General features: G+C 37.9%; 1 protein-coding gene across 1 annotated transcript; it reads left to right on the top strand.

The window, feature by feature from the left end:
• Positions 1 to 1,017: 1,017 nt before the first annotated feature.
• LOC104082539 (focadhesin-like) lies at positions 1,018 to 11,603 on the top strand (the record flags this gene model as incomplete). The annotated part of the gene is made up of 10 exons (XM_009585699.1): positions 1,018 to 1,133; positions 1,383 to 1,530; positions 3,455 to 3,574; positions 4,518 to 4,640; positions 5,469 to 5,546; positions 5,925 to 5,996; positions 6,155 to 6,257; positions 7,413 to 7,493; positions 8,577 to 8,705; positions 11,444 to 11,603. Coding segments are annotated over exons 1-10 (1,130 nt in total), but the record flags the coding sequence as incomplete, so codon positions are not given.
• Between the last annotated feature and the right edge of the window lie 687 nt (positions 11,604 to 12,290).

Genomic DNA, 12,290 nt, shown 5'->3' on the forward strand with positions numbered 1-12,290 from the left:
AAGCCATGTCCTTATTTTGTTGGCTGCTCATGAATTCAGATATGCCAGTAACTTAAAAATGTTATTCCAAAGGTTTGTTTCATCTTCTTTGCTAGAAAAAGAAGGCACCACTGCCAAGACACCACTTCGAGTCTTCTAGCCATTCTCATCATCTTCATCACCAGTTGCTGAAAAACATTAGCTTATAAATATGACTGAAGTTATTCTCAGAAGTTTCTTTTTTACTTAGCTGATAGTAACTCTTCCCATTTTTAAGTTAGATAGTAGAAGCTTAGAAGAATGCCTAAGATCCTAGCCACGTTCATTTGACTGCTTGCTATATGTATTGTCTGTCATTGGCATGCTCAGGGAGATGTGCAAGGGGAAATCATCTTCAGATAAGAGCTGTTTCTTTAAGCTATTGCATATGTGTGCCAGTGAGAGATCACCTTCAGGGCAGTGAGTATCTGCTATGCTTTTAGTGTCTCACGGTGGCAGCCAGAACTGTTTGGGAATTTTCTGACAAAACTCTTTCGTATTATGACTGATGACTAGTAGAAACTGAAACTTGTTGTGAGAGCACAGGTGCTGAATTTAGTAAGAGTTCTCTGGTCCAGAATGGAATGTCTCATCAGATCTGAAAAAGAGACAGAGACCATGAAACTGTTCGTGCCAGCTGCCCTATTAAATTATGTACTATGAAGCTATGTTCTTGTTGCAATTTTAAGTATTCCTGCCATCGAGCTGTTATGCTGGATATGTCTGCCCTGTTGAAGCTGGTCCACTGTTGCGTATGTGTAGTTTGGTACGTATGGATTAGAATGTATACCTGACACTCATGTTCTGAAATGCAGGTGAGTACTTTAATCTGTACAGCCATCTTAGCCGCTCTGTGGCTCAATCACTAATTTCATTATTTTTGCACGCTGGAACACCTCTTGAAGGAGCTTGAGAGCAACAGAACTTAATACAGCCAGCGGAACTTCAATTAGTATGTTTAACTGGAATATCAGAGTTTGGGATATCAGTATAAATCGGATGTACAAGTTTCGATCCATACTTCCTTCATACGAGTTGACCTTCATACGAGTTGACATGCTTGTTGATGGGGCTGTTGGTTCTTCAGGGGCAGAAGGAATAATGAGGCTCTATGTGTAGGATTTATTATTTAAAAGCACATTTTCTTCTTATGCTCTTCTTTCATCCTGTGTCTCCTGAAAAGCGTCACCTATGTGTGAAATAAAAACCATTTGTAAAATTGACTCTGGTAAGTAATTATCCACAGGGCTAGTTATCAGGCAAGGCCAAGAGGTCTTTTTGCTCAGCCACCCATGTTGGGGTGAAAAGGGAGTTCAGAGCAGCCAAAGCACACTTAATCCTTTTTGTTTTGTCTTCTCTTTAAGCACTGGATGTATTTTGGGAGTAGGACTTGTTCTTTCACTTCTGAGTCACAGTAGCCAGACAGAATCGCGAGTGCATGTTTCCGCTTCATTGCGAAAACTCTGCAAATACCTGGACAACAGTGAGGACCAAAGCAGATGGGTCCAGGAGGTATGACCTATTTTATCACAAATTTTAAATCTTTCTTTTACTTTGTTGCCTCCCTTTAATAACTGTAGTCTTTTTACTGAAGCTTTGTATCTGTGGTACTGGAATGCTTGGTTTCTATTCTTTTTTTCACAATATATACTTTCATATCTGCTGAAGAAAACAACAATTATAATAATAATAATAATAGAATCACCTGCAATGCTGCACAAACATTAAGAAACTGCCTGAAAAGATAATGGACATAATTCTTTAAAGTGCTTCTTTAATTCCTTAACCTCAAATTAAACTGTTGAAAGTTGGGTCTCTCTTATATACAGTTGTTTACTGCTCATTTGATCTACTAGAAAGCAGACAGCAAGTTACTCTCAGAGAGAACCTTAACGCTAATACTTCCTCCTTCAATATGCCTGCCGTTTCCTTCTTTGAAAGCTGCTGTCACTAGCTAATGTGAATCTTGCACTTGTGAATGCTGCTGTGGCCTCATTTGCTGTTCTCTGTATAACTATGTTTTGAAGACTTAAACTGAGCTCTGCTAAGTTTGAGCATGCATTTCAATTTATTGAGCATGCATTTCAATTTATATTGCCAAGATACGTTCCTGTAAGTTTTGACGTGGTTCATGTACTATGTCTATAACCTTGTTGAGGTAAAACTTGACAACAAAAACTGATGAAATTGGAGGAGTTTACAACAGAAAACAAGAATCGGAATAAGCAGGTGTTTTGCACAAAAAAAGCAACCTTGTACCTAATGTATGTAAGCCTGCAGCTGCTGAGCAGCTGAGTTGCATAATCCTCTGTTTTTTCTAAGGGAGTTAGCAGAGATTGGTGTTGTTATTCTCTTTCTCCTCTTGGTACTGCTCTGAAAGATCTTTCTTAAAGGTCTTCTTTTATGGAATTTAATTTTTTTGGCAGTACAAATGTGTTGGGGATTAGCCCTTTGCAGTTTGTTTCATGCATTAAAATGACTTACAGCTATGAAATCATTCACCTTTCCCCAGAGATCTCAAAGTGCTTTACTGAACTTAAGCTGGGTACGATACAGCAACTTCTCAGATGAAAGGCAGCAGCTGTTTAACATCATGAGATAGTTTGGGATGAGAAGCAAAACCTACCCTTTTCAATTAAAATCTCTGTAAGGAATTGTACAGATAATTACATGAGTAGAATTTGGCCAGCACCCTAGGATGAATACTACTATATTTATGAGATGCACAAGAGGCTCTTTCAGAGCTATAAATGGCTGGGATATAATCCTGTACTCGAGAGGTAACTTTGGCCTGCTGCAGCAAAAGGTACAATCTGAGCATTACTTGCTCCAAGTCAAATTGTTATCTATCCTGCACAGTAAGTAGGTGCTCTCTACTTCCTTTATAGTCATGTGTTGTTCTGTTGCTTAGCTCTGGTACAAAGGAGATTAAACAGTTGGCACAGTTGCCTTGTTGAAAGTTCAGGCTTCATTTCCTATTCTCCACATCTAAGGCTGAAGAACAGAAAAGCAGTGTCACTTGTGAATCCTCCTGCAAAGACATAAGGCTAATGTCATGCACTGTGTGTGGGAGATAGTTCTACTACATGCTCCTGTTCTCACCTTTTGGACCTGCTTGTAGCACTTACGGGATCACAGCATGCTGTGTATGCTCACATAGTCGTCAGATACTTGTGTTGAGAAGAATAACTACATAAGTGTGGAAGATTGGGAGTTTGACCTACATAAAACCAGAAGTACTTCCAAGCTTTAGTTGTATTTGTTTAATGTTAGCATCAGTGAAGAATCTTTCAGAGAGGGAACAAATATCTGAAAGTAGAAATTGAAAATGTCATGGCTTTTTTATCATGCTGGCACGTTGCTCCATGTGCACATTGCAACAGTGAATTTGATCAGACACTGGTTAACACAATTAAATGATTTTTTTTTTTTTCAGGTACTTGCCTATTCTGTGGCCTGTTCCTGTGTCTCTGCTTTCAGTGTTGGAATTATAGAAGCAGCTGAGGCTGAGGAGGCCATGAACAAGCTACGGACCTTAGTGGAAAATAATCAGCAGGTCATAGTTCAGTGTTTGGTCTTTGCTTCAGTTCTGTTTTTCCCTTACCTATTTAACACTGCTTTACCCAGACTGTAACTTCATGAAAATTACATTGATCTACTTTCAGCATTAACTATAACATTGAGCATGTTGTGCATACTGTGCAATTACCAAGACTACCACTTGATCAATTGATGCATTGTCTACAGGTGTATAGCAATTACCAGATAGTGAAATAAAACCAGATTTTATATGTTTGATTGCATTTAGAAGGGAGGTTGGTACTTTTGACTTCTTCATGTCTTTAGTCCCTGCATCCTGCCAATTTTTGTCTCTTATAGTGTGTTTCTTTAGATTCTTTTTCTTGGTAGGAAAATACATCTACTCTGCTTTTTGAATTTTTGCTTTCCCTTAGCCTCCAGACAGTGCATCATAACTACAGCCACAGCTTCCTCCAGGTGTCTGTCTCATCCCTAGTGTCCAAGGGTTAAGCCCTAAAAATGCCGAAATAATCTCCATATTTCAGTGCATGTTCTTTTTTGGTTAAATGCTTGCCAGAAAAAAAGGGAAGGAAAGAAAAGGGAAAAGAAAAAAAAAAGGACAACATTTTTGAATCAAAGCCTGCTATTACACTAATCAATGGTTTAGAATGTTTATCCGGAAGTTAAAACAAACTACCTTTGCTACAGCTTTTCATGTTTGTATGAGAAAATCTGCTCTAAAATAAAGGCTCCAGAGCAATCTGTGTGCCAAAGATCAGTATTTAATCTCAGAAAACCTGTGTGTCTTGACATGATAAAATACTGGAAATAAGAGAGAATCCAGTATTTTAGACAAAGACATTACTTCTAATTTATTGGGAAATAATAAATATTTAAGTAATGTTTCAATAATAAGTATTAAAAAGAATACAGAATCCTTTGGAAGATCTGTTTTTTAATGTGTCTTTTTTACCTTATAGACCCACGGTTTTGCTTTAGCTCTAGGTGCAATAGTACATGGATTGTCAGCTTGTGGTCATGGGAAAGCCGAAGACCTGAGTAACAGACTAATGCCAGCCTGGATTAAAATCGTGCTTGCAGAGGTAAAGGAGTTTGAATTCATATCCTGTTTTTTGTGGGAGCAGAGGGAGGGTGGGCAGTGATTTTAAATGAAGAGTAGAGACATAATTTTCCTTGCTTCTGCAGGCGTGATGCTAGGAAAAGTTAGGACTATCTGAACATGATGTTTGATTGATATTTGGAAGCAAAAATACATCTTTGGGCTGTTTGCTAAAGGGAAAAAAAAGTTTCTCTTCTGCTTGGATGGTTTATGGGAAATGCTTGTCTCAATGAGATTTTAATTTGGACATCTTTCCTAATTTGGAACAATATGCAAGGATAAAATCTAGGTTATTAAATGAAGATACCTTGTGAAATTAGGTGCTACTTATCAAAATTAGACTTAAAAGAATGGTGATTATAGTGCCTCAGTTGTTGTAATAATGTTGTTGTTACAATTTATCTCATTGTAACTAAAATTGCATGTTTGAAATCGAACTCTAAACTTACACATTAAGATTGCAGCTGAAGGTAAGTATTAATGAAGAAACAATGTTTCAGAGTTGAATTGCACTGTCATATTTTGTGGAATACAGACTGTGCTAGAAGAATGTGATTTGTCAGGGAGAAATGCATGATGATTTCAGATTGGGGGGGGGAGTGGGGAGAAGCTCCATATAACGCCTTCATTCACCAAGAGAGGGATGAATAATTACCCAGGATGCTGCAGTCTGACCTGAAAAGGTTGTTGGGATGAGAGGTGTGCAGTCATGATAGCAGTCATAGTTTTTAAGTTGGAAGAAACAAGTGTTTTGTCGTACAGTAGTGTCATGTGACCGCATTGACTCACTGACCCTGAATTACGCTTCCAGGGTTCTCCAACAATGCAGCGTCTGGCTGCTGTCAGTGGGCTGGTTGCACTGGTGGGCTCTGAAGGAGGCATGATACAGGTGAGAATATGCAACCTTTATCTCTTTTAGAAATTTGGTTAGAAGGCAAGATGGAATGACATCCTCTGCATCCTTACAGCAGTGGTTATATACCAGGGCATACCTTTTGTGCAATAGTGAGTCATGTTGGGTATGAACCAAACGGGATAGAATTACAATGTATAAAATGGGGTCTGTTCCATTTTCCCATCATATGGCCCACGTGCAGTGCCACTGGGGAAAAGTTTACAGCCATGTAGGCTTTCTTCTTTTCTCTTCCACTCCCACACAAAAAGGCATGTGTGCAAATGTAATCTGTCTTTTCAGCACCTGATCTCTGTTTTGTTGTTTCTTTTTTTCCCTTATAAAATTCACATCATTTTTTTTTCCCTTTGGCAGCTGAAATCTGAGAGCATTCAGTCTTCCCATTTTCAAAGTAAGCTGAATGAAGTCATCAGAACCCTTACACAGGTAAGAAGGTAGCCTCTGTTTCCTGCTTTGGATAATGCACTAAGGTTGACACCTTGTGCAAACAGGCCAAATCTGTTTAAAGAAACTGCATAGTGTTTGTGTCCAGCTTGAATGAAGCAATGCAGGGAAATTTGTCTAGTCGTTTATTGTCTCAACAGGTAATCAGTTTTTCGGGGCAGATTGGCCTTCAGGCAAATGCAGCAGGACTTTTGGGACGCCTTCATATGTCCTGTTTGTCTTCTACCCAGAACAGGGCATCCGGTAAGATGCTTTATTATTGCTGCTTAAAGAACACATGGAAGTGGCACTTAGCTAAAAAGGCAGCAAGGGACACATTAGACGATATTGCAGCCCTGTTAAATGACATGACAGCCTTTGAATCGGGCACCTCATGGTCCCGTGTGCCAGACATAAAGGTTGGAACATGAAGCAGGAGTCACTGTGCTGAATAGGATCCCCCAATATCCTTTTACTTGCAGTGTTAAAGTAAGGTTCTAAGTTGTTCTGGTCAAACTTGTATATTGCTTCTGTCTTTATTTATTTTATAGAATAAATTGTGAAGAAGTTTTACACTGCATATGGCACATGTGTTTGACATCTACATTATCCACTCCGTGTCCTGAGAACTGATTAATCATCTCTTTATTTTAGCAGTTCCCACTGTATAAAAAAGGCAACACTTAAAAACTGGTCCATAAGAAGAGGAAGCTGACTTTTCAAAAGTATTTTTCTAGAAGAGATCTTCTCTGGTTAGCTAAAGCAAAAAACTAGTTTTCCGTGCCCTTTCAGTGTAGCAGTTAGCACAGAAACTCATATTCTGTTGATACATCATTACCTTCTGATGTTGTTTCAATAACCATTAGTAAAATAAAGGCAGGATTACACCATTGATGAAATACCAGTAATAGGAGGGAACTAATGAAGTGGGAGCTGTTCACTTCAGTGTGAACCAAGTTGGGAACCAATAATACAAAGTATAGATAAACTTTCTCATTACAGAAAAAAGATTCTTGGAGTTTCTACTTTTGTATAATCTTGGCACACATGCCTGAGGTTAGATAGACGTGGAATGTTTCTGTTGTATTAAACTTACTAAGCTTTTGAAGCTCTCCCTTTTAAAGCCTGACTTGCAGTGGCTGATGTATTTTAAGGAAGTTCTTCTCCCTGGCTTTTCATTTGGCCTGTGAATTTGTTTTCTGAGACCGGGCACCTCTCACCAATACAAATGTTTAGTTTGCCTTAGAAGTGGAAAGGCCAATGCATCTATCAATAATCTTGCAGTCTAAATGCTTTGAGTCGCTTAGAGAATTAGTTAGCTTGAACATAGCTCAGTTTGGCCTTTGAATTTACATGTGAGCTGGAGGTTATAATTTCTGCTGAAATGTTTTAGTATATAAACAGTCTTTGTCTTCACAGTTCCTCCAGATTTTAGCTACTTGCCTGAAAACAGCTTTATCAGGGCAGCCATTGACTTTGCCATTGAAGGTGGAAAGAAAGGTAAGAAGGGATCAAACTACAGTATCCCTCTGGGAAATTTGTTATGGCTATAAAAGGTGACCCTAATAAACTGCTTTTATTTGCTAAGAGAGCTTTTCTAAATACTAATTTGAACTTCACTAATGTAGGATATATTTAATCTCTAAACAAAAAATTGAGTAACACTCGAAAAGATAAGGTAGAATCGTGTACTTAGGGCTTCAGTTGTCTCCACTGAATTTTTATGACTTTTTAAATCCTTTCCCTTTCCCTCTGTGTCTGTGAGATGATGTATCTTCCCTGTGGGAATGAAAGTCAAATCACTTTAAGTGTTAGCATGTATCCTCAGGAATACTTGATCATCAGGCAAACTTTATGCTGCCCCTTATTTTAGTGATCCTAGGTTAAGATTCTCTGTAACAGAGTGGTATTCAAATGGGTTACTGCTGTGTGTGATAAATGCAAAGGAACCTGAAGATCTCATGCTCTTACATGAGGAGTGCTAGTAAAAGAGAGATGTCTTGGAGTACAGTAAGGGATAAAGCAGAGGAGATTATTCCTGAGTGGAGCTAAGTGGGGTCACTGCTGTCCTATGAAGCAGGCTTTGCTTTCAATGGAGGTAAAAATTGCCCATGCCTTGCCTCCAGGAGGACTTTCACTAAGTTAACTCCCTGTGTTTAAGTAACACAGCATGTAGCAAAGGTTAGCACCTGTCTGACAATTTTTGTGGCATGCACCTACAGGATGGGAAAGGACAGCAGTGTCAGAAAACTTTGCTGTTCTCCTACTAATAAATGCAAAAATACTACCCTACTAGATGAGGAATATCTGTAAATTGGTTTAAGGAGAAGGAACCAGAAAGTTTCTATTTATCAGTAACAAAAAGCCTTTTTTGATAGGACATTAATGTTAAAAATACAATTGTTGATTACAAACAGGAGATAGCTAATTCTCAGATACAAAAAGAAATAACACTGATTTTATAATGCTTTTCAGTTCTTCACCTCAGATTGGTCTTCAGTGCAGTGTTGACATTTTTTCCTGAGCTGTTTAGCCAAATGTGTGTGTATAAAATTCAGACTGTGTTTGAACCTTTTGTTGTAGGCCCTGAGTCTGTCCCAACTGAGCTGGTGAAAGTAGCACTGGCAACCATTGCATTAGTTGGAGAAAGCCATCAGTATCCACCTGTAAACTGGGCATCCATTCTTTCTCCGTTGATGAGGCTAAACTTTGGTAAGATTAATAGTTTTCTATTAAGTCTTTTGTACTTGTCACAAGACTAACACAGCTTTCACAAACTTTAGAGCCCACTTCAGGGCTTGAAGTTATTGCAGGGATTGAAGTGTTCACTATACTTTCAAGACCAACTTTTTAATGTTTGCAAGCATGTATTTGTGATCACCGTGCGGACACAGTTTGTTTTAACTCAAGGAAAGACTAGAGAAGATCAGAGCTGAAAAGTTTGGAGCAGTATTGGAAGTTCCCTAAAACACTGGTGAAATTGGACCGGACTTTTCATTTGAACTATTTAAAGTAAGAAGAGCCCATCAAGAAACTCAACTAATTGTATCTTATTTTCAGTACCCACTAGGTGCTGGTCCAGTGCCTGTGTCAGAGGCTGCAGGCAGCTTTATCACAAGTTTGAACTGCTCTGTAGTTCATCTAGCTGTCACTAATCTGAAATACACTTTCTACTAAATTATACTGGGTGATGGAGGATAGCATATCCCTTTTTCCATCATGATCCTGATTTTGTCGGTGCTTCTAAGAGCATTTTTTCTTCATGCTGGAGAGTAGCATTGATCCTGAAGTATTGTGTTGGACAGCTTGTATAATACTTTTCTGCTCAGGATTATCTGTTGGTGCCTGTTTTGGTTGATATAAGTGTCTGAGTTTCAAACTAATTTCCTTAAAAAAAAAAAACCAACAAACTACTGTGCAAAGTTCCGTATTCCCTTGTTTGATTCCACTGAGTTTTGTTTCTTCTGATTTATGTAACTGTTATTACTGGCCTTGCAGATTCTTTTACAACTGGGTTGGGCAAGTGCTGTTGTGTTTAAATTCATATGCTGTAGAGTCCAGAATATGGAAGGTTGTTCTTATTTCTTTCTGGTGTTTATTTACTTATACAGAGTGCTTGTATAAGTTACTAGAAATCATTGAACTGTCCTATGAGGAACAACTCCTTGCTAAATACAGAAAGATTTGGCTACATATTAAACATTTTTGCTTATGCTTGAGCTGCAACTTCTGTTTTACTTGGTATTCTTGCAATTGATTCTGAAGTCTTTTGTAAGAATAAGAGAAAGAATTTCCTGTACTGAGCTCTGCAGTCCATGCTGATGCAAATTTGTGTGCGACTTTTTGAATAGCTGAAACTTGTTAAATGGATGGGGGATTTTTTTATTCCTGTTTTTCACTTACGAGTCTTACTTTTGTAAATCAGGGGAATTCCAGAGGAAACAGTGCATTGGATTTGTGGCTATGTTTTTATTGACTTCAGACAGCATCATAGTCTGCATTTTTATACATAGTTTCTCTTGACTGTCCCTCTGTAGTGTTGTGGAAGTTGCACACACTTCTCTAGATTATATATACATGCAGAAGTAGGTCTCGCTCTGTGCTAATGAGCAATATTCATGTTGTGCTAGAAAGTATAATGCAGAACAGTTGTATTATGACCTAACAATAGACCTGGAAATGTGGCACTCTTAACACACTTTCTCTGGAACAGCTATATCATGAATTTTTTTATGAGAATTAGACTACATGCTCAATTGTCTTGAATTCTCTAGGTCACTGTTATTCATGTCTGAGAATTCGTGACTGTTTTTATGAACCTTAAATGTTTCACAAATTCTACTGTGAAGATTTGTTCATCTGTAAACATATTGAAGACAACGGATTGCTTTCCCCTCTTACAAAGTTTACTGCAGTTGTTGCTGAGCAGAAACCATATAACATGATTGAAATAGTACCTGTTTGCTATTCAATAGTGCTCTGAAGTGAACAGTCATAGGCAAATCATCATCCGTGTCTTGGTAGTCCAAGCTAGTGAGAGAGAATTTTTGAATTGGTTACCAAAGTATCTTACTACAATTTCTGAGGGTGCAAATGACTTAACTTCTCGTATAAGATATTTTATTTTGAAGAGCCTGATACCAGACTCTTAAATATTTGCTTGTTCATGTTAGTTCATGTTCATGTTAGGCACTAATGTTAGTGAACTTTATAAAAGTCATGCTATATAGATTGCCACTTTCATTACCGAAAGAACATTTTAACTTGCAAAGCACCTATGTAAGTTTTATGGTTTTAAGTTTTAAGACATTTAACAGTAATGTATATTCTGTCCAATGGGTCAAATGCTAGTTATGACTAGTTATCCTGTTAACAAACAGGCTGTACCAGTCATTAAGGGGACTTTAAAGAGAAATCAGTAAGAATTCCATAACCATCATAACCTTTATGCATAGTAAAGTCTTCCTGCCTGTTAACCTGAAGAATGCTGCAACCAAGCACCCGCAGCAGTAACTGACTAACCTCTGTTCTGTGACATATTATATGAATATGGGGTACATGGAAGAGTAGAAACATGTGAACAAATGCTAATTACTCCTACATTTAGCAGGAAGGAATATTGATTCATTTCTCCTCCTGTAGATTAAATCTTCTCTTTATTTGGCAGGGAGTTTTTTATTTCTTACTTTTCTTATCATTCCCACATTTTTATTCTTGAGTGAATTGAAATGAACTTGGAAAAATCCTAAGATTTCTTGCTGAAAATGCATGAATGGGAAGAGGAGACTTCTAATATGTATGTGTCAAAAACTTTAAGCAGCATCTCTAGAAAAGCAAATTTTAATGTAGTGCTCTAGTAGAACAATAACCCTCCTTTATTTTATGAGTTGAGAACAAATTTAAAGTAAAAGTAATTTCTTCATAATTCTGTTTGTTTTCTTCTGCTTTAGGTGATGAGGTAAAACATCTCTGCCTTCAACTGGCTGTGACACAAGCCCAGTCATCTCAAAATGCAGCAATGCTTTTGGGGATGTGGGTGGCACCTCCCCTTGTCTACAGTCTCAGTGTACGTATGTCAGAAAATTTGTGGGACCTCAGCGCCTCTTTCCTGTAAGATTCGTCAGTGATGGTTTAGGATGTCTCACCAGAAAACAATTACTGGGTTCAGAATTCTGCAGAAATACTGTTTAGCAAATATTTATAGTGAGAGAAAGGCTATTTTGGGGCCTTGAAAGTCAAGGCAGACTTAAGATCTGCTACACTGGTTTTACTTAAATTGCTTAAGACTTTTTCCTCTCTCTTGTTTCATGCTATAGCTCTGATAACCTACAGATGTAAGAAGGCATGGCATGTAGGGAGAAAAAGTATCTTTTATTATACCAGCTCATAGTCTTAGAAAAAAAAAGTCCCACCTATCTGTCCAAAAGCTTGCCTGATACTTCCAGCAATGTCTCTTGATCTAGTAAAACATGTTACTTCTTGAAAACCTTGTCTTAATTCTGTAGATAGTCAACAGACGTAGCGTAATCAAATTTGGGCTTATCCTCCACTACAGTGCAGTTCTTACAGAGGTGCAGCATGGACTCCATGATACCATATCTTAAAATCCCTGAATCCCACAGTGCACTTGACTGTGCAGTTTTGTCAGTTTATACAAGTTGAGGAGCAGGTTCATGACAATTCTTAGAAAATCCATTGTGGATTTCTGCGCTTTTTTTCCAGTTCTTCAAGGGGTATTTCTGTCTTGAAATTTTTAATTCATTAGTCTTCACAGATATATAAATACTTGGCAATTTT

The sequence above is a fragment of the Fulmarus glacialis genome, unplaced genomic scaffold (assembly GCF_000690835.1).
Source record: "Fulmarus glacialis isolate BGI_N327 unplaced genomic scaffold, ASM69083v1 Scaffold39919, whole genome shotgun sequence".
Taxonomy (NCBI): Eukaryota; Metazoa; Chordata; class Aves; order Procellariiformes; family Procellariidae; genus Fulmarus; species Fulmarus glacialis.